We start from the raw sequence: 25,606 nt of genomic DNA on the forward strand, positions 1-25,606 counted from the left end.
TTTTTTAACGAAACAAACTGATAGATAAATTGTGAATATGTCTGGGATCGATGAAAGTATTATCAGATAATTGTTCGTACAAAAATATTTTTTATATGAAGGCAAGAGTGAAAGAAAATGTTAATAACTCTTAAAATGTTTTGGTTAATTAATCTTCTTTCAGTCTTGTCTTCATGTATACTTAAACACAATTTTTATCTGAAAATAAGTTGTGGCTAGTTTTCGCATAGTCAATGAGAACAAAATTTATCATGAATAGGCCTTTTATTATAAAAATAATATTTACTTTAATTCATAGGTCCTTTTCCGAATTGTGGTCATACATTTGAAAAGTTTTCACCTAAAAAAACAAGAGATATTCATTAATAACTGACATATATAATTATTTAAATTTTTTATATTTACTAAAAACCATTGGAAATAAGAAAAATGATTTAAAACAAAGAGTTTAAAAAAATTTATCTAATCTCTAAAGTTGTCACCTCAACCAACAAAAAGTTCCAGAAAGTAGAGAGATAATGAATTTATCTAATTATAACACCGAATCATATACTGTACTATATTTTTGATTTAAACAAATAGAAAGAAATGAAAAAATTACACAGAAGCCGAAACTCGAATTCGAATCCTTTAGATATCTCCGACACTCCTGCTCTATGTATGTGAGTGACACAAATTATATGTAACCTCTTCGTGTCTTTATTCTATTTGTATGTTTGTGTATACAGAACACACAAACGTTTCGCGAAATTGAATATGCGAAAAACTAGCGACTAAAGATAACCAGAAAACAACCTTTTATATTTAATTGTGGTATAATTATAAAATATATTTGAGTTCGATTTTCTCTATTTGAAAATATATTAATACAATAAATTAAGACGTTCCTAAACTTTGGAATATTTACTGTCAATTTTTCTGTGAAATCCTTAAATTTATAAACATGGGTTTATTTTATCTGGGAACTAGCAATGAATTGAAGATTAAATCGACCGAGAACTTCGAAATATTTACCTGAAAATAAAAAAAAAAACATTTGAATGAGAAAATCGAAGTTAAATACCCTATTTATAAATAATAAAATTTTTTGGTTATTTATTTGCATTCCAAATATAAAATGATGAATGCATTACTTTGAAACGAAAATGTTTTGGAAAGAATTTTTCTTCACATGTTCGTATAGTTTGTAATTTCTTTTTTATTATGGTGAAAAATATATTTTCCCCGCTAAAAATGTTTTCATCATGATAAATGATTGTTAATGCGCTTAAAATCGATTTTAAAATTAATAATAATTATTAATTAATTAATTACACGTCTAAACGCTATTATAAAATCGAAGTTTATTTGTCATGGTTAATTTAAATGAATTTCGACGGGATAAAAATCGAATAAGTAAACAAAGTGAATTGAATGCAGCTTTTTTTACGTAATTATATTTTTTAATAATAATTCTTACCAAAAAAAGTGAAGGAATTATAATCTTTATTAATGTTCCAAAATTGTAAATTTTTTAGAGCTGTAAAAGTAACGAGAAATTGAGTACCTGTATGTATTCGTTTCTAAAATAATCAGTACCCGTTACTATCGTATCGTTACGTTATTCGTTACTTTTGATACATATTACTTAATAAAATTTCAATTCTTAATTAAGATTTTATGCCAGTTATAGTCCAACTGTATAAATCAAATTAATTGTATATATTCTAAATAAAAAATTCGAATAACGAGATAACTAAATGGCGTACCCGTTACTTAGTATTCGGTACATATGGCTTATTACAGCTCTAAAATTTTTAATTTTAAAAAGCTGTTTTCAGAATAGGCCCTAATTGAGGGAAAAGACTGACCCCAAGAGGCAGGAGGCCGATACTATAAATTTACATTCGTTGAGAGTTTTGAAGTAGGAATATCATTTCATATTGAGTGCCCCCGTTTTTGTTCCATAATTCTATTACTGTAAAACGGAGCGGTGCTAAAGGTGTTTATATTGAACTGGGATTTTAGTGGAGAAAAATATTTATCATCAAGGAAAAATAACTGTTGAGCAATAAAATTCCGTCATTATCATATTTTTCTCTCATTAGAAGCTTCTAATTACTAAATGAGATTTTTTGAAATAGGATTTTTGTCTTTTCATGTGTTTGAAATATCAAACGGGTGGGAAAAGGGCTGAGGATATTACTAATAACATTGGTATTAAAATTTAAAGATATATTTCATTTAACCATCCCGTTGAAATACTTATTACTTATAAAAATTGGCCATAAATAATAAACTTGGCGTGAATCGCACCTATATACCACAAAAACTGGATACGTTTTTAGGCAAACATTTAGTTTTTAATAGTAGCGTTAAATTTCGAAAACAATTCTTTCTAATAGCGTTTAGACAATAATATGTGTGCGTCGGTGTGTGTACGGTGAGATTTGAAGAAGATACATAGTAAAATGCACTTGTCGTAAATTTTATAGTTTTTTTTTTCGTACTTATTTCGAGTATGAATTTAATAATATATATTAATAAAAATATATAAATATATATTGTCATGATTGTTACTGCGAGTTATTTTTTCAACTCAAATATCTGTGATTGTTAATTTTCATTTTTCTTGTAAAATATTAAATGTAAATTTTATACAAATTAAAAGAAAAACAAAAAACAACAAATAATTGAACTATAAAATGATTTATTTATTTAAAAAAAAATATATATGTCTGTGTTTGTGTTTCGTTTTTTTTTATAAATATTTTTTAGGATATCATTTTATTCTCCATATTTTATACATGAAAGGTTTAATTTGGACACGCAAAATTATTTTCATCAGGTAATGTATGTTCCTTGATTTTGAATAGTAATAGAACTGAAATATTTTTAAGGTTGTAGGACCACTGTCAACATATTCATAGACGTTTTTACTGATTTGCTCTTGGATTGAGCAGTTACCAAAAAACAATTCAAGCAATACAATACAGCGTTTGACGAAAGATTCCTCACTTGAAGAATTTTTTAACATTCCACCCGAAACAAAAATAATTATTTTTGAAAACGAAAAGGTGTATTTAGCTTGGTGTCTTTATTAATAACAGTATCATTAGTAGTAATAACAGTAAACGACAAAAGTACCCATCTGGACAGCATACTGGAAATAATAAAGGAACGCAAGTTTTAATCTTTGAGGATATCGTAGCATGGAGTGTTGGTTCTGTTCCTTAATTATGCGTTAATCATAGGGGGTGCCGTTCTTGTTTCGCTAAATAAAAGTTCGTAATTTTTAACTTGGTCCTCATGAATTTAACATACTACATATGTTATCTAACTAAATATATTTTTTGACCTTGATAAACGTCTCCTATGCGTTCGACAATGCATTCTATATAATAAATGTAAGCTAAGTTCCAAATATAATGGACTTTGGCACTATAGCGAAGTTCATCGTAGGGTGTTCCTTAGGAGAAGGGACCGAAGGAATCTCTTTAAAACGCACTTTATATCAATGTCCGATATACAATTATATATTATTGACTGGGAATCGAACTCACGATTTCTCATCATTTTAGACCAATAGTTTGCTCATGAGCCATTATAGATATATAGAGATACATACGTTTTGAAAATTTGTTTGTTATTAGTAATATTTTATTGTGATCATTTTAAGCTTTATTTAATAATATACCTAATCATATTCAAAAAGAATAGGCAATAAGATAATGGGTTAAGCATATTCAAAAAGAATAGGCTTAGCCCATGTAAACTTTCTATATAGAATTTATTCGGTGTCTATCGAGATACGAAAAATCTTATCAAAAAGGTAGGGCAAATAAGAGAGGTTCAAAAATGCCCCTTTTTTAAAAGCATACCACTTTGTCATGAAATATAAGTTCTAGTATATATAGGATGTTGAAACAACTATGTTGTCAATTGTTCCTATAATTAATTATTAATTTTACCCAAAAGTATTCAATTGTCCCCGATTAGCTTTCCTAAATATTAAATAATTTATTTCTCAAAAGAATTAAAAAAGTATTCGAAATTATTTAAAATTATTTTGCAAGCGTTAAAAAATTAATTGCAAGATAAATAAATCATTGAACTTTGCGAAATACAAACACTATTACTAAGCTTAGATTATTGCAAATTAAAACTATTATAAATTCTCTAATAACAGTAATCTATGATCTAATAATAATATATTGATAAGTTATGATTAATTAGTAATTATTATCCTTTCATAGTTTTATTCCCCACTCTAAAAATATTTTTAAAGAAGTTTAAATTTTATTTAGAAAAACATATTAAAATTAAAATACATTATTAAGTACAAATCTCTTATGCAGGTGTAACTTGATATACATAAAAATATTTTTAAAGAGAAACCTGTTAATTTACTAAAAATGTCGAAAATAAGAAATAATAATATTTAAAAAAAATTTTGTGTAATATGGAAAATTCCATAGAAGATGATTTTCAACTTGTAACTTCAAAAAAATATAAGAGAAACAGTCGAGTTTTTAAATCGGTACCAGCAGAAGTTGGATTCGAATCAGATGAACTTATTGATAAAGAATTTGCTGTCAGGTAAATATTAAAAAAATATATTTTACAAAATTTATCATTAAAAATTTTCCTATTGATATTTTCTTCATGGAAAATTGTTATTAATAGAAAATAAAAATTAGAAAATCTGTATTTATATTTGATTACATAACCTTAATTTAAATTTTTGTTTCGTTCTAGACGAATATTAACAGCAAAAAACGATATATTAGAATCAGATTTTTATTGTTCACTAAAAGCAACAATACGTGAGGGACTGGATATTTTAGGTAATCCAGAATTAAAGGAAATTATTTCATATGGTTTAGGACATTTTAGTAATTGCATGATATCACGTTATCAATTTGCGTTGTTATTATGTCTCAAAGATCAATTTAATATCGTTACCTATCTTTACGATCCATTATTTTATTCGATTGAAAAACAAATTTTAGAAGAATTCGATTGTACGTTAATTAAACAAAACGAAGAAGGTAAACGTAAAGTTTTATCGGATGTTCCAACTTTGTTATTCTTTCCACATTGTCCAAAACAATTAACAAATAATTTTTTGTACACAAATTGGAGTCCGAAAAATTTACGAAATTGTTTAATTATTGGTAATAGTTTTAATAAAATTGTGGAAACAACTCCAACGCGAATTTTATCGAACGAAGCACAATATATATTAAATATTGCACCGTATGTTGATGAATTATATATGATAAATACTTTTAAATACACGGAAATTTTTAACGATACATCATTACATATTTTCCAAGAGGATAAATTACGATTAATTGATCCAGATTTTTGGACGAATATTGAAGAACCAACATACCCCGAAGAAGATTGTGAATTTATAACAAATCAATAATAATAGAAATGGAATTACCAGCTGCAATGAAATCATTACGACAATTAACATCGGAATTACGGAAAATTACAAGTAATTCGAAAATACGTGAAACATTACAAATGCAATTTATTTTATCGCAATATCGAAGGAATCGTGTAACGGATCAACAACATTGTAAGGCACAAGAAGAAATGAAATATATGGCTGATACTTATCGATGTTATTTGAAAAGTTTACGAATCCATGGTGAAATTTTAAGTGAGTATCATGGTCGAGGTGAACGTACAATTGAGGAAACTGCTAATATAGTTGGATTTAAATTACCACATGATCCGAAATAGTGTGTCCGTAGACACAAATACGTTAAGGAGGGGGAATACGACCGTTTTTAACACGAAAATTATTCAGAATATAATTTTCTAAAAATTTTTCAAATTACAAGGAAAAGACTGATTTTAAATTATTATTCGCGATCTTGGGATGGGGCTTTCCATAAAATACGTATCAAAGTAAGAAAAAATTAGTTTCGAAGAATAATAAGTTTTAAATAAACTTCTAATTTGGGCTGTAGCTTAAGGTCTTCCCACAACTTAATTTGAGGGCTGATAACGCTCATGTGTGTAGTTTAATTCATTCATGAAGAAGTCTTCAAAGAAAGGCTGGGTCAAGTGAGTCCATCTCCTCAAGGCAAGAGCTGAACAGTGATAGAGTAGATGAGACATCGTTTCTTCTTCCTCTCCACTGTGACAACTCCTGCAATAGTCGTGATACATTGTCAGGTTCAGGCGTTATGCGTGCCTGCCGCCTAAAAAGTGTCCTGTAATAGCCGTAACAATTTTGCTAATAGAGGCTCTTTGAAGCGATATAAGATCTTCGAAACACCTACGATTATACTGAAACCATATCTGTCTGGTAATACCACAATTGCGTTCCTCCTTCCATCTAATATTGGCCTTTATTAAGGTATCCTCTTCAAGGAGCAGCTTTCAGTTCTCAAACGGAACTCTCGGATGCCTATTGATTTCGTTTTTAGCAAACTCGCTGGCTTCGTTTTCCTGAAATAGTCCCTTACTTCCACTAGTCCGCCAGCTCTGGATAGCCCCAAAGAGGTAGAGAAACCCAAACCGTCGTATTCCCTCATAAGTGACGATGTAGCGTATTTTATTTAGAATTAAGTAGAATCGTTAAAAAATTTAATATATATTTATGCATAAAAAATAAAAATTATGTACAATACGTTCTTAAATTAAATTTTTTATCTCATCAAACACCCAAACCAAAATTTTATTTATTATTGCTTATATTCTTTTTCAATAAACTTGGCAATTGTACTTAATTGAATATTGGTAGTACCCTCGTAAATTGATCCAGCTTTACAATCACGATAAAATTTTTCTTGTGGGTAATCCTGTGTGAAACCAACACCCCCCATCCAATCGATACAATTAATTGTCACCTTTTGTGCAACTTCAGCTGAATAATATTTAACCATAGCTCCATATTTTTGTACATCGACACCATTTTCTAATAATCGTGCTGAATTGTATACTAATAATCGAACACATTCGATTTCTGTAGCGATCCGTGCAATTTGATGCTGCATTGACTAAAACATAATAATTTGCGTTTATTATATTTTTCTAAACTCCGGAATATTTACCTCTACAGAACGTAATAATATGAGGTAAAATGACTTTTTTGGCCAATCATACGAAAGGTTTCTGATTATTTAAGGCGTTAAGTAATAGATTTTATGCCAAATTTGACTTTTTTTTAAATTATTTATCTATTATCTATAGCAGACGAATCATTTTAGCATTTCAAAGAGAACTTTTTTGTACCTCGGCCTATCGGGCCAAGGTTCATATATCAAAATCTACATCTAACTTGGTGCCGCTAGAAAGTTTGGTCATTGCTATGGACCAAATAGGCCAATTATTAGAATCCGTTTCTGAAATTATTTTTGAAAATTTTAAAACTTTAAAAATATTTAACAAAATGAGCCAGAAACGTAAACTCGGGGATTTTCGGGGACCCTGATCAATATTCCGAAGTCAGGATTTCGATACACAAAGAAGTACAGAACAGGTGTCGATAATCAAAATACAGAAAGATACACAAGTCACGTATCGTGATCAGCAACCCCAAAAACCTCCGAGTATACTTTTTTGCTCCATTTTGTTGAATATATTTACATAATATTGTTATTTTGGACCAGCGGGGCGAATTACCGCAAGGAGAGGAAGTTCATCGAAATTCTGACTTCGGAATAGTGATCAGCGACTCCGGAAACCCTCGTGTATATGTTTCTGGCCCATTTTGTTGAGTATTGGGCCCATTTATGACCCATAGATCGAGGTACAAAAAAATTCTTCACCTTAAAGTTTTTTCGTCTAAACTGATTGGTCTATAGAGGTTGTGTGGCATTTTCATTAATTTATTATATACCTGAAATTTATAGATGGGTTCATTAAATTGTTTACGCTCTAATGTATATGGAATTGTTGCGTTAAAACAGCCTTCAGCTAAACCTAACATTTGGGCAGCAATACCAATTCGTCCCTCATTTAAAATTGATGCAACATATTTATATCCATGACCCAATTTACCTAAAATATTTGTTTCGGGTATGCGTACATTATCAAAATGTACTTGACATGTTCCTGATGCTTTTAAACCCAATTTTCGTTCAGGTTTACCCACTGTTAAACCTGGCGTGTCGCGTTCAACAATAAACATAGTAATCCCTTTGTAACCCTGAAATTATCAAATTTTTTAAGAGACATTTTTGCAGTGAAATTAACAAATACTTACAGCTTCAGGATTAGCATTTGCCATAACTAAAAATACGTCAGCTATATCTGAATTGGATATCCACATTTTCGATCCATTTAATATATAACTGTTCCCATCTTTTTTGGCTGTTGTTTTCATAGCAAATGCATCACTGCCAGATCCAGATTCACTTATGCAAATACTCGAAACCTATACGAATTACTAAAAATGAATATGACTCAGTACTAGACGGAACTGATTTTCTTACCCATTTCGATGCTAATAATGGTAAGTACTTATTTTTTTGTTCTTCTGTACCTAATTTTCGAAATAAATTATTAACTAACGTATTATGAATATCAACCATTACAGCTACAGATGGATCAATTTTTGAAATTTCTTCAATTACCAAAATTGCATTCATAAAATTACTTTCGGTCCCATTGTATTTTGATTCAATTTCAATACCCATCAACTTTAAATAATTAAATTGGAATATTCAAATTTTTTTAAAAATAAATTCAGTAATGCTTTTATTGGACGCATTTTGCTAAAATTATCGCTGACTGAGCGATTATTTAGCGATAAGCTAAAGCTGAGAGCTCGTCCACTGATTCGGAAATTTATTCAATTAATTTTAATAGCCAAAATGAATAAAATCATCTTTCTATTAATCGGATTGAGTTCGACTTTTAAACCAAGATTTTTAAAAAAATCATGTTTTAAGTGTCACTTCTAAGGAATCGATTTTCCCCTGAATTCAGTGATCCATGTGGGATGGTCTAGCATTATAGAGGAGTGCTCCATATTCTTCAACGAACTTTAAATTTTTTAAATTTCGTTTCAAATATTTTTATAGTATTCTTGTTTCGTTTGCTGTAAGCAGCGTTTAATGTGATTCTTAGTTTTAGCTGCCAGGAAGACGGTTTGATGTTCGTCTCTCCATACAGCGAAAAAGACTAATAATCCAAAAACGTAACAAATAAAAGGGGTTGCATTATCAGTTTCCTGCCACTTAAACCTAAGTATTTTTAATCTAACATCAGCCAGTAGCAAATTGTCTACAGCTCTTCAACTGGGACTTCTTCTATGACAATTAAGTCTGAAGGGGGAGGATCTAAAAGTCTATAGATTGGAAAAAACAATATCGATTTTCGATATGAAACACATAACCTCTGTATTACAAACGATAAATACTTTAAAGTCTGTATAATTATTTACCCCATTATCGAAAAGCATATTTAAAACAGATTCATGTATTTTCCCGTCATCTTCCATTTGCCGGACCAAAGGACCTATTTTTTCAGTTGCCAAACGCGCAACTGAAAAATAAAATAATTTGAATAAACAATTGTTTATTGACCTTTGTATATTGATGATTATTACAAAATTATAATGATTATCAAAATATATAAATAAATAAGATTGATTACCAGTATTTTTGACCATAATTTCTTGATTTGTTAAAAATGTTATTGGTTTTGGTGGTTCTGTTATTGTTGTTGTACATTGTTGTGAAAACTTTCGAAGTATTCGAAAATTCTAAAATTTTAAATTTGAGAAATTATCTTTTATAAATAAAAATTTGGTTTATAAATGATAAAACTTACGTATTTATTTAAAACTAATCGCTGTAAATTGTTCATTTTCGATAACAATTGTAAATAATTGTTTTTATTATAAAAATTTCCTAAAACTTTCGCCTTTTTATAAAATTTCGCAAATATTTTATCTCTTTTTAATATTCTATAGTAAATGTGTATTGAATTTGCTATCCTTATTTTTCTATAGTTATAGAATGTGATAGAGAATAAAGGCTGGTCCCCATGCATACGTTTCCAAAACAAACCAATTACGTTAACGCTAAAATTATATGAATATATATTTGATCCGTGCAGAAAGAACGTCATTATATGTGATCCAAATAACAGATAAACATTGGTGTGGGAACTAATAACATTTAAAAGGAACGAAATGTCTATTATTTTTTTTTAAATATTATTACGAATTAAAATAAAATACCAAACAAATATATTAAAAATATATCTTTTATTAAAAAAAATGTAAAAAAAAAATACAAATTTTACTTATTTAAAATTTTATTGTTTGAACTCTTTTTCAATAAACTTCGCAATCGTACTCAATTGCATATTCGATGTTCCCTCATATATGGAACCAATTTTACAATCACGATAGAATTTTTCTTGTGGAAAATCTTTTGTGAAACCAACACCACCCATCCAATCAATACAGTTGATTGTAGTTCTTTGTGCAACTTCACATGCAAATAATTTCGCCATAGCACCATGTTTTCGAACTTCTTGTTCGAGACCCTGCTCTTGTAATCGTGCTGCATTGTACACCATCATACGCGCACATTCAATTTCAGTTGCTGTCCGGGCAATTTGATATTGCATTCCCTAGAAAATCAAACAATTTATATATTGATTTTTTGCAAATTAGAAGATTGATTTGATTACGATTTCATTGACGTTGCAATTTGGAAAATTTTAAATTTTTTTACCTGGAATTTGAAAATAGGTTCTCCAAACTGTTTACGCTCTAATGTGTATGGAATTGTTGCATTAAAACATCCTTCGGCTATACCCAACATTTGAGCTGCGATTCCAATTCGTCCTTCATTTAAAATATCCGCTGTATATTTGTAACCATCACCGAATTTACCTAGAATATTTGTTTCAGGTACTCGAACATTATCAAAATGTACTTGACACGTTCCAGATGCAACGATTCCTAATTTGTTTTCAGGTTTACCAACGGTTAAACCGGGTGTGTTTCGTTCAACAATAAAACATGTAATTCCTTTGTAACCCTAAAAAATTATTATATTTAAAAAAAAAAATTAAAAAAATTTACAAGCTTTTATTTAATTAAAACGTAAAAATAGTTTTTTCCCCTGAGTAAACCGTATATGATTATACATAAAAGCTTGAATCACGGAAATATATTTTATAGTCAACTAGTCAACTAGGCAATTTGTATGACGTAAATCTAAGAATATGCTCTAAAATTATCGTAAACTAGGCAATTTGTACAACGTAAATGTAATAAAATATCAAAAACCAAAGTTTTTAATGTTTTCTTTTTGGAAAACGCCGTAAGGTAAAGTTTTTTTTGCATAAACAGAATCTGTGATAAATTTTCTTTATCATGAAAACTTTTTTGAAGCTCAATCACCGACACATATCAATATATTGCGGAAGCAGTGTAAATAAAAAAATGGCAATAACTTACTATTTCAGGTTTAGCATTTGCCATAACCAGGAATACATCAGCGATATCCGAATTGGATATCCACATTTTTGATCCATTGATTACATAATCGCTACCTTCTTTTCTTGCTGTGGTTTTCATGGCAAAGGCATCACTTCCAGCACTGGGTTCACTAATACAAATACTTGCGACCTATGGAAAGCATTTGACCCTTATAAATTATGTAACGAGTTAAATTTTAATTAGAATCTTACCGATTTGCTTGCTAATAATGGTAAATACTTTTCTTTTTGTGCTTCATTTGCTTGTTTTGATACTAAATTACATACTAAGGTGTTATGGATATCAACCATAGCGGCTACGGCTGCATCCACTTTTGAAAGTTCTTCAACGACTAACATTGAGGTCATAAATTTGCTACCCGTTCCATTGTATTTGGGATCAATTTCTATTCCCATCAACTAAAATCGAAAAATATTTTTAAGATTTAATAAAGAAAAAAAAATGATTCGGTTTTTTAGAAATTGGATATTTTTAAATTTATCTGATTTCAAATTATCTAAAAAAGTCAAGCAAACATAACGCGACCTAAAAATTGGAAATGTTTTAAATGTTTAAGGAAGGTTAGTGCTAATTACTTTATAATTTCGATTCGGTTTGTTTGGTTGATCTTGTTTGAATAGATTTATGATAGGTCAAATTAATTGATAAAAGATGTTTATTGATTGATAAAAGATAAAAAAAATTATCATGAAAAACGTGATGTAATATAATTTTTGAAATATTAAAAATAAAAAAACGAGCTCGTCGAAATAATTAACAGTTTATTAAAAAGAAGCTTTAAGCACTCAATCGTTGAAAAACTGATGCTCTTTCTTATCTCTTGAAATCTGTCGTAACATATCTTATCATAGTAATAAAATGCAAAGATTTGCTGCCAGTTTTTGCTCTTTTAAAATGATCCGATAAAAATTATTATCCTTCTAAATTTAATCAAGATTTTTTTAATTTAACTTAAAGTGAACTTTGGCTACATGGATTCTCTGTGATAAACAAATTCATAGTTGTTACATCATCTCAAAAAGTTAAGATAATAAATAGCAAAAAAATATTTTTTAACAATAACAAAGTTTAGAATTTAATAACGAAAAAAAATAGTTTTTACGATTTGTGAAACTCTAAAAAGTTGGTAATTTTAGGAAAAACAAAAAAGTTTTTGTATTTTAATATAGAAAAAAATATTCGTAGCGCATGATCTGTGTTAACTAAGCGAAGTCTTTCAGAGATTGAAAAAAACACATTTTTTTAAAATCGAATATTGTATTTTTTATTTTTCAATAATCTTATTTCGAAAACTAAGCGTAAAGAGAAAAAATCTTGCGATACTTTTTTTGCTTAAAACTGATAAAAAAATACTTGTTTATCTGTAGATTTTTCTCATTAACGAACTTGACCTTTCAAATACCAAAACCCTTCTTGATACCAAATTTTATTCAAATCGAATTTAAATTGCGACCGCATTTATTAGCTATGGGATCGATATGAACATTTGAAGAAATTTTTTCAAAATTCTATTCATCAATACAAATCAATAGATGCATTTCCTTCGGAAATTTGCTAATATAAAAAGGTACATTTTTTTCTTTAAAATTAGTCATTTAGTCTAGAATTTAATAACAAACAAAAATATCTTTACGATTTGTGGAACTCAAAAACATATTGCCAACGTTAAGAAAAATGCTCGAAGTTTTTTATTTGCCTAAATTTTGGGGACGAAAACTGCGAAACTAATGAACTATTTCCTTTATGTGGTTAAACGTTAAAGATTTCTGAATTTTCGGACATTCAATTTGTACATGCAAATACTTTATACACGCTGAATAAAATTTTCTCTAATCGATTTATAATAGAAAAAAATAAAAAATTACCCCATTTTCGAAGAGCATACTTAAAACAGAATCATGTACTTTCCCTTCATTTTCCATTTGTCGTACATACGGTCCAATTTTTTCTGTTGCTAAACGAGCAGCTGCAAAAAGTTATATTAAATTTAGGATATGACATTTGAACTTAATACCAGTTTAAATAAAATTAAAAAAAAATATTTACCAGTATCTCGCATCATAATTTCATCATCTGTTAAAAATGTAACTGGTTTTGGTACTTCTGTAGTGCATTGTTGAGAATATTTTCGTAAAACTCGAATATTCTAGAAAAATGAATTTAATCAGAAAAACTTTGATTAACTTTGCGATCGTTTAAATTTTAATTTTAGTAAATTCTTGTAAAAGTAATACTCGTGAAGAAGACTTGACTAAAAACGAAACGGCGGTAATATAAAAAAGAATAAATTATAATTATCAGAATGAAACTTTTCCAAGAATTTAGTAAAATTATGTAATATACAAGTATGTGCATACAGTTTTATGGATTAATTGTCGTAAATTATTCATTTTTGTTCGTTTATTATAATTATTATTATGTACAAAATAAAATTAGCAAATGAAATCTTTTCTGATGTGTTCAATGAATTTATAACTTTTGAAATGATGTTTCTTATCTCTTTTTTGTAAATACGTATTTTACGATGTGTTTTTAATTACATATTGATGTTTATTAAAAAGTGATAGTTAATAAATAATTATTATAAGGGCAGCTGATAATTATAAAATATTTTTTGTTTGTTTTTGTTTACTTGTATATTATACAGATTATATTTTAAACTATATAATTTTATAAAGAAATATTTGCAGTAGCAATTAGGGGGAAGTTTTTTACAAATTACGTTGACCCATAAAAATAATTAAAATATTAAAATTTACCAAACGCATATGTATCCAAGTATTCTAACAAAATGAACTGAGTACTCGCAATTTGAAATTTATTGAAGATACTTTAAAATTTATTTAACTTTTCTTGGAAAATTCTAGTTGTTACGCTTCTGGCGAATTCTAAATATTAACAACTGAAAACAAACAATTGACTGAGTTAATTGTTTAAATACCATGTATAGACAGTGTTGATTATAATTACGCAATCGTTTGCTTTTTTACGTCATGTAAGAGTAAAGAAAGATAGCCACACATACATACATGTCACACATATAAAACTGACATTCCCATATAATACATACTATATAATTTTCGCCTAATTTCCGCTCTCACGGGTAAACAAAAGTTGTTAATTTTTGTACAAGGAACATTTTTGTTCAGTCTCTAACGGCTTACAAGATGGGTCCTACGGAACCAAGTTCTAATTGATCTATGTTGCTTATTTACGAACTCGATTTAACTTTTTACGTCCTAAGCACGCTATAAAAATTTCAGCTAGATATTTTTTTTCGTTTTTGAGCTTTTGTGTTAACAGGCGGATAGGTGGGCAGACAATAGAACGGACGGACAACCTCCTATACCAAAATTTTGTTCGCATAGCATCATTATTTTTAAGCGTACTAAACTTAGTATACCTTGATATATTTCAAATTTACGCGGTATAAAAATATAGAAAATAGAAAATAAAATGCAAAAATTTGTCTAATTATAATAGTAACAATAGACTAAAAATGCGATCAATTTCAGACGGAATTTTTTTTGTAGGTAATATAAATGTTATATTTTTTTATATAATTCAAAAATTTTGAAAAATTTTAATTATTATTTTTTCCTTATCTATATAGGACCTATGTATTTTTGCACATACATTAACATTTGATATACAAATAATAAAGTTTATGCTGGGTACACATTGCTAGAACATTTCTAAGAGAGTCCAACAACTAGCGCACGCACTAAAAGAATTTTTTATAGTGTGCTCTCAACCTTAAAGTTATTTAGTTTTTAAAGGACACTGCAATATTATAGAGAAGAATAGCTTTCTGTGAAACTTTAATATGTTCTTTGGATCATTCTGATCAAAAGCTCTCACGGCCACAAAAGTTTAAACTAGTAAAAGTTTTCGAGCTACGGGTGATCAAGGCTACACATATAATAGGTTTAGTATATGATTAGGAAAATGGCTTTCTGTGAAAGCTTTCTGTCGTATTCACAGTTTCTAGAATTTGTGAATAATTATTTTTATTAATCTATTAATATTTACTGAGATATAATTGGATCTCAAAGGGTAGTTGTTCTTATTAACTTATTCCTGCATTAATATAAAATGAAATCACGCATTAATGCAAAGTGTATTCACTACACTCCCCTTTTTGCTCTTCGAATTATAATTATATTTTTTGAAGGCGTTGTTATTATAAAAACAACACATGATGTTTCATTTTTTATTAAGAGATAATTGAAAAATATATTTTCAATATTCTAAACATAACATATATAATTATGTTGATAAGAAGATAATTGATATTAAACAACAACTTTTTTTTTTATTAACGTAATAAAATTTTTTTGTATAATTGTTTGTTTTAAATATTTTCGTTTATATGTTCTTATGAACCTGTCCATATAAAATCGTGTTAAAAATTTTATTAATTTATAAATAAGTCAAAACAAGATTTTCTATTCTTATAGTAGTCCGACAGTTATGTAGTCTACTGTGTAGTCAACTAGGCAATTTGTATGACGTAAATGTAATGTTCTAAATATCGTAAAAGCGTCAAAAACCAAAGTTTTTAATGTTTTCTTTTTGGAAAGCGTAAAGCAAAGCTTTTTTTTGCATAAACAGAATCTGTGATAAATTTTCTTAATGATAAAATCTTTTTTGAAGCTCAATCACCGATTAATTTTTGTACAATTAACATTATTATGAGTTTTTCCATAAGGTACTGTGTTAAAAATCACATTTTTAAAATGAAATAATTCACAATTTTCAACATTTACCGAAAAAAAATGAACATTACTTGCTCAAACAGCCGGACTACCTTAATCTGCAAAAGACCTCGCACAAATTATATATAATATGCATTTCGATCAAATTTTTTCAAATTTTGAGGAATGATAGTTTATTTCATTCTGAAGAAAAGTTCTCATGGTCACAAGTCATGAAAATGACAGGATTTCAAGTTATCGCTAAATTAAAATTGGAAAATGTATTCATTTATATAAAAAAAATTATTGTAATTTAATTGTCAAAAATCATGTACTTATATATGTAGCTTAAAATATTGATCTTAACAATTCATATTATTGATCCACGGAACATTAACACTGCTTCTTCTTTGAATTTCGTAACATATTCTTCAAAAAAACAAGAATTAAAAACAACACCCTTGCATTAAAAAACACACGTAGGCATGTAGCTATACATATCTGTATATGTATTTGCCTATACACACATAGTCTTATATTATACAAAGACATGAGTAACTCAAAATAATTTTTTTTAGAAAACATTCTTATTCAAATTTTTTTATTTTAACTTCTATTTCCGTTTCAAAAAAGTTATTGTAATCGAGTCAGGGGGGAAAATTCTACATCCCCTCAAATTTTGAGTTTTAACATTACAGAGTAAGAGATATAAATGGTGATATAAATGTTGAAAAATGGTACGTGACTTTGGGTTGTTGGTCTATTGCGCCTAATTTCATACCAACCCCATATAATCATATGAAGGGGGTTAAATTCGATTTCTAAAAAAACACTTTTTTAAGATGTGACCTCATGATAACGCTTGCTGGCCCCTGGTTAAAATAATATAATAATAGAAAAAGAAACTATTTAAAATGAATTTATTATTATTAAAATCAGTAATAAACTGATGAGGGATTACATACTAGTAACGTTTAACCCCTCCGATGAACTAAAAGTACTTCGCACAGTCGCACATTATAAGGAATATTCTACCATAAAACATTTTAGTGTGCTATGCAATTTGAGTACATAAAAACATAAGAAGTGTGAACCAGCCATAACAATGTTACAACATTGTACGCAAACTCAATTAAGTCTTCCGGAGTTGAAAGTGGTAGAGAGCTGTTGTCGGTACGTAAAATTTCTTTTAATAATCTTTTAACATCTATTTATTGAATGGGTAAAGCCTTTTTAGACATTCTTAAATCAAATTATTTGTGTTTCAATTCATAATTAGTTGATATATTTTTCCAATAATCATGGAATATTTATTTAAAATGTTAAAAATTGATTTCGAAATAATCATAACCTAAAACAATTTGTTGTCATACATGTGTCCTAATTGTCATCATTTCTTTTTTTAGGTAATTCAAACAGCATTTAATCAACATGAAGTTCAATAAATTAGTATCATCCTCAAGGAGTAAAAATCGTAAACGGCATTTTACAGCACCGTCACATATTCGACGAGTGCTTATGTCAGCTCCTTTATCCAAAGAGCTCAAACAAAAATACAATGTTAGATCGATGCCAATCAGGAAAGATGATGAAGTACAGGTGAGTCTTAATATTCCAATTTAAATTTTTTAATCAATATTTTTATGTGATGATCTCAAACCATTCACAGACAACGAATAATCGAATCGATTCTGCAAGCAAATTGTAAAGGTTTTCTTTGCAAGATGCATATGTGAATTAATTCCTGTTTCGTATAATGGTTAAGAATTTGGCACTGATTTTAATTTTGTAAACTATTTTAAAAAAATACGTGAATTTCGTGAGTTTAACAAGTATTTCGAATTTCTCTAGGTTGTACGCGGTCATTACAAAGGTCAACAAGTTGGTAAAGTTGTCCAAGTATATAGAAAGAAATTCGTAATTTATATCGAAAGAATACAACGTGAAAAGGCAAACGGAGCTAGTGTATATGTTGGTATCCACCCCTCAAAGGTAAGATATTTTAAACCGTTCAAATTATTCATAATCAAAAATAGGGGTGCACAGATTCAATTCCTGGAATTTATAAATTCGAGTATCGATAAAACATGTCTTGATTGATATAAATTGTACTTATGAATTAGAAAATATTGTTTCTTTAAAGGAAAAATGAAATTGATGAACTATACACCTGGGGGTCGAGTCTGTGCCTCATTAATCTAAGATGATGATTCCAAACCATTCGCAGAATGTAAATAGATTTGTAAATTAACGTTAGAAACGTTTAAGGTTTTCTTTTACGCTTTCATAAACGTGTTTTTTACAATGTTTTACATCGTGGTTAAAACTTGGTTCTGATAGAATTAAAAGTTTCATTCACAGAAATTCCTCAAACGATCACACCATCTTAAAATGATATTAAATATTGAAATAATCATTGAAGGGTATAAAATCAGGTACATCTCTTATTTGTGGTTGATTTCTCGAAATTAAAGTCCCAGAAATACGACTTTTTAAAATTAAATATCAACGATACGATCGAATGTACGAAGCTAGGTGTCGAAAATTAATAAAATTAAAGCACTAAGGGTTTTGAGAAAACTCGCAAACTTTTTCGGAGATTTTGTTACGAGCTTTCTTAAAACCAGATTTTTTCGAGAAACTTCTTAAAATATCACAATAAATATATAGTGTGTCCCCGGATAGAGGTAACTATATTTGTAAATTTCCTTATTTTGCATTTAAAAAAAAAAGTCATTCTTTATAAGAAGTTTTGCTTAATCTGAAAAGTATGTAGGTATATTTAAAACTTCTACATAATGTATAGGGTAGCCAAAAATTTGGTATCACTATTTTTTTTTTAGGTAAACTACCCTTCTTTTTTAAAAGTTGACAAAATGTTACTAAAAAAAGTTGCTGGAAATTAACAAGAATGTTTATCCGAGAAAATAAATTTTCTTTTTAATTTTCTAAACTAGTCCACAAAAAATTACACTCTCGGAGAGTACATGTTAATTGATTTATTATTATTCTCTTTCTTACGTTTTTTTTATAATTAGAGATTTTGTTCAAATAAAAAATGATGCTATAATTAAAGTTCAGAGATCTTCTTGATATTTTGTGTAGAATCATAATTATTAATAGCGAGTAATTGTTCTTAGTAACATTTCGCCTGCTTATAAAAAAGAAGGGTAGTTTACCAAAAATAAAAATAGTGATACCAAATTTTTGGCTACCCTGTACATTATTAAGAAGTTTTAAGTATGCCTACATACTTTTCATAATAAACAAAACTTCTTATAAAGAACGACTTTTTATCTTAAAATGCAAAATAAAAAAATTTACAAATAGTTACCTCTATCCGGGGACACACTATATATTGGACCAATTGCATCTTCACTTCTTTATATTTCAAAATTAGCAAGAGTATGTTTATGAATGCAAATCTTATCTTGATAATTTTAATAGTTTTTTTATTAAAAGACGAACATTGGGAAAATAGGCATTTTAGGAATAAAGACTCCCATGGAGGCGAATTAATTGACATTAGTAAGAGAGGAAAAAAAACGTTTGGTAATTGTTGTAATAATCAACGTGATTTTTTTTTACAAATATTCAACCTAGCTAAAATATTTTTAAAAACTTCTATGACTATAGGATTTTAACACTGAAGATGTCAGCGCTACGAGTAAAAATCTTAGCTTTAAAATCCCTTTAGTTCGCAAAAATTAAAAAATAGCCAAAATAAAAAGAAGCATAACTGAATATTTAATGCATTTATGCTGCTACCCAAGTACAAATTATCACCACGTAAACAAATGTTTACGGTAACGTTAGTAAATTAATATTACCAAGAATAGTTACGCTTTATTTAAGTCAATCAATTTTTTTCCTTCGGCCAAATGCTACTACTATTACAGCCGTTAATAACGGGTGAAAACAATCTTTACATACGGAAATTTTTTTGCCAATTTTAATCAGTGGAATTTTTTTCTTTTATTTGATAAAAAGTTATCACATTAATTGCTGACCCATTAAAACAAATTAGTTGGAAGTAATTTTCAATTTTAAAATAAAAATTTATAGTTCAAATCATCAAACTGTGTAATGAGTCTTTTAATTCTTAAAACAATTATTTTTATCGTAAGACACAAAAGAACTATATTTTGAAAATATGTTTAAAAGAATATATTGTTTTGTTTCAGTGCGTTATTGTAAAATTGAAAATGGACAAAGATAGAAAGAAAATCATTGACCGAAGAGCTAAAGGCCGTGCTGCAGCACTTGGTAAAGACAAAGGCAAATACACTGAAGAAAGTGCTGCCGCCGCAGTCGAAACTTCATAGATTTAAGAATATTCCTTTGTTGTCATTTACGCCACCATTTTTTGTAGTGTATTTGTCAACAATAAAAATAAAAAATATTTAAAAATCTATTATTAATTGTATTTTTTAAGTATAATAAAAATTGTGTTTTTATTTGTCCAAAAATATTTCATTATCTTCGAAATAGTTAATACCTCTCGGCAATCATATTGAACAGCAAACCTGTTTCGTAAGTTTATTTAAACAGGTTTTTCGGATTAACTTCCCATTTGAAGATCAACTATTCCTAATGTAGACCGTAATTCCGTAAAAAAAAAACGACAATTCTATGATTCTATTTGTCATTGTTATCAATGGATTTCTTTTAACATATACACTATTGTCGGATTAAACCCATTGTCGTGTTTTTTTAGTTTTCGTAAATCACCTTAGTTTTCCTTGTATACGGTCCTCCTACGTTTCCCCTTTTTTAACTTTTTGGTCTTCGTAAATTAACTTGGTGCTCCATTTTTGCGGCTTTTCTCGTATAAATTTCTTTTTTTACGATTCTTTGGGGCCCGTAGGCAGTTGCTCAATCTGTCAACTGATTAATCCGTTACTGCGTATGTAGCAGACTTTAAAAAAATATTTTCATAAATCCGATACTCAAGCCATAGCGTTGTTTTATAAAAAATATTGCTAAAAAATTCAATATTTAATTTTTGTTTTCTTAAATAAGCCAATTTACAGCCTGGAAAATGTTATACTAAAAATACTCTTTAAAAAATTCAGAATTTCTGCTTCCATTGAAGAAATTAGCCACTTAAAATTTGGTACGCTGTCCAACACATCCAAATTTTCTCGCTCCTACTTAGGAGGCGGCTAAATAACTGCCTGGTGAGAGAAAAATTGAGCGATTGAGGTGATAACACATGAAATTATTTTACTTACGGAGCAGCCATGTGATGTTTAATAAATTAATTTTTGACAGTCGCTAATATCGGAAAACTATAAGGGTTGCACCTGGCATAAGAGTTGAAATAAAAATTCAAAAGTGTTAATTTTACGCAGTTGACAGTTTCCTTTTTCGCGTTAAAAATGTAGCCATGAGATCTGTGAATGGCAAAATATGGGAAAAAGTTTATTATTTTTTTCCTGGGTAAATGCATTGTCCATGTTTATCACTCCATTCTTTTGCAGGAGGTAGAAGCGAGAAAAAGAGGCAAGTTATGGAAAATAAAAATTAACACTTCAAGACTGATGGAGTAGGTAAATATATAAATAAATTTGAGACTAAAGAATCAATTTTTTTTCAAATTTTATTACAAATATATATACAAATTATGAAAAGCGCCTAAAAATTATAAATATCATTTTATTCCAGATTTGGTGTTTTATTTTTAAATTTACTTCGTAAACAATCATTATATCCTTCGCGATTACGTGCTAATTCAATAGCTAAAAATTGTATACGTGTCGAAAAAATCGAATTTTTAGCGGTATAATCTTCTGTACAATCAATTCGAAGTAAGGTACCAAAACTATAATCTTCTACATAGTTTTTAAATCGTTCACAAAATGGTCTCCATTTCGCTTTTCCAGCATCATTTTTCATTTCATCTTCATCGATAACATCAATTTTTAAATTGGGAAATTCTTCGCGAAATAATTTATAAATAACATCATCGTGAGGTGTTAAACGTAACAGTTTAGGATCCGCTGAGCATAGAATCTATGTATTTATTAACCTTAAATTAATTTTCTTAAAAATTTTTAACTATTTATTAATTTTAATCATTTATCTTACGTTAAAGTATATTTCAGCATGTTCGAAGGCTTTCATAGCCCACATTTGTTCCAAAGTTTGATCATTTTCGTAGTCTTCGGCTCTAGTTTGTAACACGGCTCTTGCCTGTTGAAGAAAATAAATTTTTGTATAAAATTTTTATCATAGTTTTCGTTCTCATTTTCATCAAAAATTTATTAATTTCGAAATGCTTACAGTATCTACGTCAACCATTTTTCTAGATTTTCGACAAGCACGTGGATGTAAAAATGTTTACAATTTTTATTAAACAGATTTGCCAACGTGAGAATTTTTCATATCTGTCAATTTTTTTTTAGATATTTTAAATTTTCAAAGGATTAAAGAATTATTAATTTCTATGAAGTACTAAAATATTTCCAATGAAATAAATTTGGTTCCGAAATCTATTTAAAGTATAGTTTCTTAAACCGAATATTTACTTTCATATTGGTTGAAATTTTCAGCATAGATTTTTTTCGTAGCATATTTTCAGCTAACGTTATTTGGCTCCGCAAAATTAACGCAAGAAGTTCGAATCAGACGTTAATCTTGGTGCACCCTTTATTAAATTACTATTATTATTATTAAATAAAAGTGATATAATTTTACTTATTTTGTATAAAAACTTTAATAAGAAAAGAAAAATCTCTGTAAATTTGTTTTATGAAAATGTACATCTTTTTTTTGTTATAAGAAATAAAAATCGTTATATATATTAAATTTTGTTTTATTTTTTAAATTTTCCATCCTATTTTTTCTTTTAGAACAATATTTACAATTAATTAATTATTATGTGAAGGTAAGTATTAAGTTAATTATATCATACGTAATAAGCTGGGTGGCTCTGTGGATAAAGCACTTGCCTCTGCAACGAAGGTACGATGGTTCGTATCCAGGTGGGATTATCTTTTTTACTTTTAAATTAAATGAATTTTTCCTGATGTTAAAAATTTTCCCCTCCTTTTATAGTTAAAATTATCTATATAACCCGCCCTCTTGTCATAAATAACGTCAGTTATACATATGTCATAAATCACTATTCTGTCAGGGGGTGGGTACCTCAATAATCATAAATCAATCTCACCTTTAAAATTATGTTCTTCTGTTACAAAATATGTACAAAAATGCTAAAATTTGAAACTTTCTAATAGGAGAACATGTCATATAGTTTGTCTCACTCATATTCTCCTATTACAAAATATTAAAATTTGTATTTATAAAATTAAAAATCGTTCGTTAAGACTAAAATTTGAAATTTTATAATAGGAGAACATGTTATATATTTTATTCCACTTTTTTTTTTTTATAACATATTCGCCTATTACAAAATATTAAAAAAATACTTATTTTGCCTGCTTTTTTGTTGTACATGCTAAAATTTATTCTTGTTTAATGAAATTTTAGAAGATTTTGTAATAGGAGAACATGTTATTTCACAAAAAAATTAATTATGTAATTTCCCACCTTCCTACTTATATCATAAATCACTCTTCTGCCAGGGGGTGGGAATTAAAATAACATAAAATATACCTCTTACTTATTTGCCGCTTTTGGTTCTCATAACAATTATCTAAAAAAATGACATTATTTCGGCGTAATGATTTATTTAATTAAAAAAAAACGGTACGACACTAGATACGAACCGAGGTACATTATAACCGGAGGCGACTGGGCTAGCCACTAGTCCATCTTAGACATATAAATCTTATCAATAATGTAATATAAATACCTTTTACTTACCTTTTTATCTACTAATCGCCCAATATTAAACCAGATTATCATTTCAATATTTCTTTATTAAGAAAAAAAATTATTATAAAATCCTTTTTACAAAATATTTTACATCTCTTTTTTAATTTATTTATACAATAAATTTATTACAAAAATATTCATTTAAAACTTAAAAAAAAAATTTTAATATATTTAAACTCTTATGGCCATTTTAAAAAATCACAAATATTTTTATTGTTGTCACATAGTTTCATATCGAGGTGGTGACGATGATCGATTATTCTTTTTCCATGGATTCCATTTACTTGCCCATGTCGTTGTTCGAGATTCAGCTGTTCCATTTGCTTGATTATTATAGGGTTTACGTTGATCTTGAAATGTACGTCGTACCCATTCATGTGCACTCTGTTCACGACGTTGTGCAGCTTTACGTCGTTGTAATTCAACAAAAATCATTGAAGCTACACCTAATATTATGAATAGTAATATTAAGAATACAATTAAAAAGTGATATTTTAATTGATTTGTCATCCATAGTATAACGATTACTAATGTTAATAGTGCGATAAATGTTGATGCTATAAAACCCCAAAAGTAAATGCCATAACGGCGTTCTGAAACAAAAAAACAAAAATGTATTAATATTGGAAATAGTCAATCATATTTCTGTGAAACGAAAAGGAGTTACATATTTATTTTTACCCTAGTGGAAAAAATATTTGAAGGAAGAATAAGTCTTAATAAGTCTTAGAAACTCTGAAAAAGTCTTAAGAACTCAATAACTCTGAATTTCTCAACGTTTTTGTACTGTTTAATTCAGACTTAATAAGTCTGGATAACTTTGAATTAGACAGTCCAAAAACGTTGAAAAATGTTGAGTTATTCAAAGGTCCTAAGACTTTTTCAGAGTTTTTAAGACTTATTCTTCCTTAAAGTGTTATGGAAGGGGATAAGTGAAAGCAAAAGAGGAGAATACTATAACGCGGTGAGTTTTCACCGCGTTTTTTTTAGAAATTGCCCAGCGAAGCGGGCAGGTATCATGCTAATGTGTTATGAATGCGTTTTATATACCATAGAAAACGTTTTAGCAGGGCTATCGACATATTTCTTTCCCCTCTAAATTTTTGGTAACCTCTAACGGATTTCTTTAGATCAAATGAAGTAAAATTCGATATGTAAGGATTCGATAAGTGGGACAATGTTATAAATTCGATTAAGTTGATTTCAGCAATTTGGAGGAAATGTAATAGTGTGATTACGTTCTAGTCCGCATATCTAGAGGACCGGGGTTTGAGTCCCGGCTTCTGTTTATTTTTATACCATGTATATATGAGATTTATCAAGGTATACTAATTGTTTAGTCCCGCAAGTTTGTAACTATTAAAGATATTGATGCTACGAAAAAAAATTTGCTGTAAAAACACGATAACTCAAAAACGAAAAGAGATATCAAGCTGAAATTTTTACAGCGCACTCAGGGCGTAAAAAGTGAGGTCTAGTTCGTAAATGAGCAACATAAGTTAATTGGGTCTTGGGCCCATAGGACCCATCTTGTAAATCGTTAGAGATAGAACAAGAGTTTAAGTCTTTCTATTTGTTAACAATTCTTAAAGCTACTTTA

General features: G+C 28.4%; 6 protein-coding genes across 6 annotated transcripts; 3 read left to right on the top strand and 3 right to left on the bottom strand.

The window, feature by feature from the left end:
- The first annotated feature begins 4,345 nt into the window (after positions 1-4,345).
- Positions 4,346-5,413, top strand: LOC123299933 (SRR1-like protein). The gene is made up of 2 exons (XM_044882356.1): positions 4,346-4,578; positions 4,738-5,413. Exons 1-2 carry the CDS (start codon positions 4,442-4,444, stop codon positions 5,411-5,413), a joined length of 813 nt encoding a protein of 270 aa, XP_044738291.1. The 5' UTR covers positions 4,346-4,441.
- An 8-nt stretch (positions 5,414-5,421) lies between these two features.
- On the top strand, positions 5,422-6,736 carry LOC123299934 (protein FMC1 homolog). The gene has a single exon (XM_044882357.1). It carries the CDS (start codon positions 5,422-5,424, stop codon positions 5,734-5,736), a length of 315 nt encoding a protein of 104 aa, XP_044738292.1. The 3' UTR covers positions 5,737-6,736.
- LOC123299932 (short/branched chain specific acyl-CoA dehydrogenase, mitochondrial) lies at positions 6,666-9,825 on the bottom strand. The gene is made up of 7 exons (XM_044882355.1): positions 9,781-9,825; positions 9,604-9,712; positions 9,392-9,492; positions 8,439-8,645; positions 8,210-8,380; positions 7,844-8,152; positions 6,666-7,001 (listed from the first exon to the last, which is right to left on the bottom strand). Exons 1-7 carry the CDS (start codon positions 9,814-9,816, stop codon positions 6,687-6,689), a joined length of 1,248 nt encoding a protein of 415 aa, XP_044738290.1. The 5' UTR covers positions 9,817-9,825; the 3' UTR covers positions 6,666-6,686.
- A 426-nt stretch (positions 9,826-10,251) lies between these two features.
- Positions 10,252-13,958, bottom strand: LOC123299743 (short/branched chain specific acyl-CoA dehydrogenase, mitochondrial-like). The gene is made up of 7 exons (XM_044882072.1): positions 13,825-13,958; positions 13,514-13,613; positions 13,333-13,433; positions 11,659-11,865; positions 11,426-11,596; positions 10,695-11,003; positions 10,252-10,590 (listed from the first exon to the last, which is right to left on the bottom strand). The coding sequence occupies exons 1-7, from the start codon at positions 13,855-13,857 to the stop codon at positions 10,270-10,272; spliced, it is 1,242 nt and encodes a 413-aa protein (XP_044738007.1). The 5' UTR covers positions 13,858-13,958; the 3' UTR covers positions 10,252-10,269.
- Positions 13,959-17,231: 3,273 nt separating this feature from the next.
- LOC123299746 (60S ribosomal protein L26) lies at positions 17,232-20,578 on the top strand. The gene is made up of 4 exons (XM_044882074.1): positions 17,232-17,337; positions 17,571-17,763; positions 18,016-18,156; positions 20,349-20,578. The coding sequence occupies exons 2-4, from the start codon at positions 17,596-17,598 to the stop codon at positions 20,487-20,489; spliced, it is 450 nt and encodes a 149-aa protein (XP_044738009.1). The 5' UTR covers positions 17,232-17,337; positions 17,571-17,595; the 3' UTR covers positions 20,490-20,578.
- A 1,224-nt stretch (positions 20,579-21,802) lies between these two features.
- LOC123299745 (protein PBDC1) lies at positions 21,803-22,547 on the bottom strand. The gene is made up of 3 exons (XM_044882073.1): positions 22,450-22,547; positions 22,255-22,359; positions 21,803-22,179 (listed from the first exon to the last, which is right to left on the bottom strand). Exons 1-3 carry the CDS (start codon positions 22,465-22,467, stop codon positions 21,823-21,825), a joined length of 480 nt encoding a protein of 159 aa, XP_044738008.1. The 5' UTR covers positions 22,468-22,547; the 3' UTR covers positions 21,803-21,822.
- Positions 22,548-25,606: the final 3,059 nt, after the last annotated feature.

The sequence above is a fragment of the Chrysoperla carnea genome, chromosome 5, assembly GCF_905475395.1.
Source record: "Chrysoperla carnea chromosome 5, inChrCarn1.1, whole genome shotgun sequence".
NCBI lineage: Eukaryota > Metazoa > Arthropoda > Insecta > Neuroptera > Chrysopidae > Chrysoperla > Chrysoperla carnea.

What these genes read in the sequence shown, in the direction of transcription:
- LOC123299933 (XM_044882356.1), top strand. Translation starts at nt 4,442, where the DNA reads ATGGAAAATTCCATAGAAGATGATTTTCAACTTGTAACTTCAAAAAAA. An exon ending in GATAAAGAATTTGCTGTCAG is followed by an intron (nt 4,579 to 4,737) that starts GTAAATATTAAA and finishes GTTTCGTTCTAG; the next exon opens with ACGAATATTAACAGCAAAAA.
- LOC123299934 (XM_044882357.1), top strand. Translation starts at nt 5,422, where the DNA reads ATGGAATTACCAGCTGCAATGAAATCATTACGACAATTAACATCGGAA.
- LOC123299932 (XM_044882355.1), bottom strand. Translation starts at nt 9,816, where the DNA reads ATGAACAATTTACAGCGATTAGTTTTAAATAAATAC. An exon ending in ATATGCTTTTCGATAATGGG is followed by an intron (nt 8,646 to 9,391) that starts GTAAATAATTAT and finishes AATTATTTAAAG; the next exon opens with TTGATGGGTATTGAAATTGA. An exon ending in CATTATTAGCATCGAAATGG is followed by an intron (nt 8,381 to 8,438) that starts GTAAGAAAATCA and finishes TAATTCGTATAG; the next exon opens with GTTTCGAGTATTTGCATAAG.
- LOC123299743 (XM_044882072.1), bottom strand. Translation starts at nt 13,857, where the DNA reads ATGAATAATTTACGACAATTAATCCATAAAACT. An exon ending in GTATGCTCTTCGAAAATGGG is followed by an intron (nt 11,866 to 13,332) that starts GTAATTTTTTAT and finishes TTTCGATTTTAG; the next exon opens with TTGATGGGAATAGAAATTGA. An exon ending in CATTATTAGCAAGCAAATCG is followed by an intron (nt 11,597 to 11,658) that starts GTAAGATTCTAA and finishes TGCTTTCCATAG; the next exon opens with GTCGCAAGTATTTGTATTAG.
- LOC123299746 (XM_044882074.1), top strand. Translation starts at nt 17,596, where the DNA reads ATGAAGTTCAATAAATTAGTATCATCCTCAAGGAGTAAAAATCGTAAA. An exon ending in GGAAAGATGATGAAGTACAG is followed by an intron (nt 17,764 to 18,015) that starts GTGAGTCTTAAT and finishes GAATTTCTCTAG; the next exon opens with GTTGTACGCGGTCATTACAA. An exon ending in TTGGTATCCACCCCTCAAAG is followed by an intron (nt 18,157 to 20,348) that starts GTAAGATATTTT and finishes GTTTTGTTTCAG; the next exon opens with TGCGTTATTGTAAAATTGAA.
- LOC123299745 (XM_044882073.1), bottom strand. An exon ending in ATGCTGAAATATACTTTAAC is followed by an intron (nt 22,180 to 22,254) that starts GTAAGATAAATG and finishes ATAAATACATAG; the next exon opens with ATTCTATGCTCAGCGGATCC.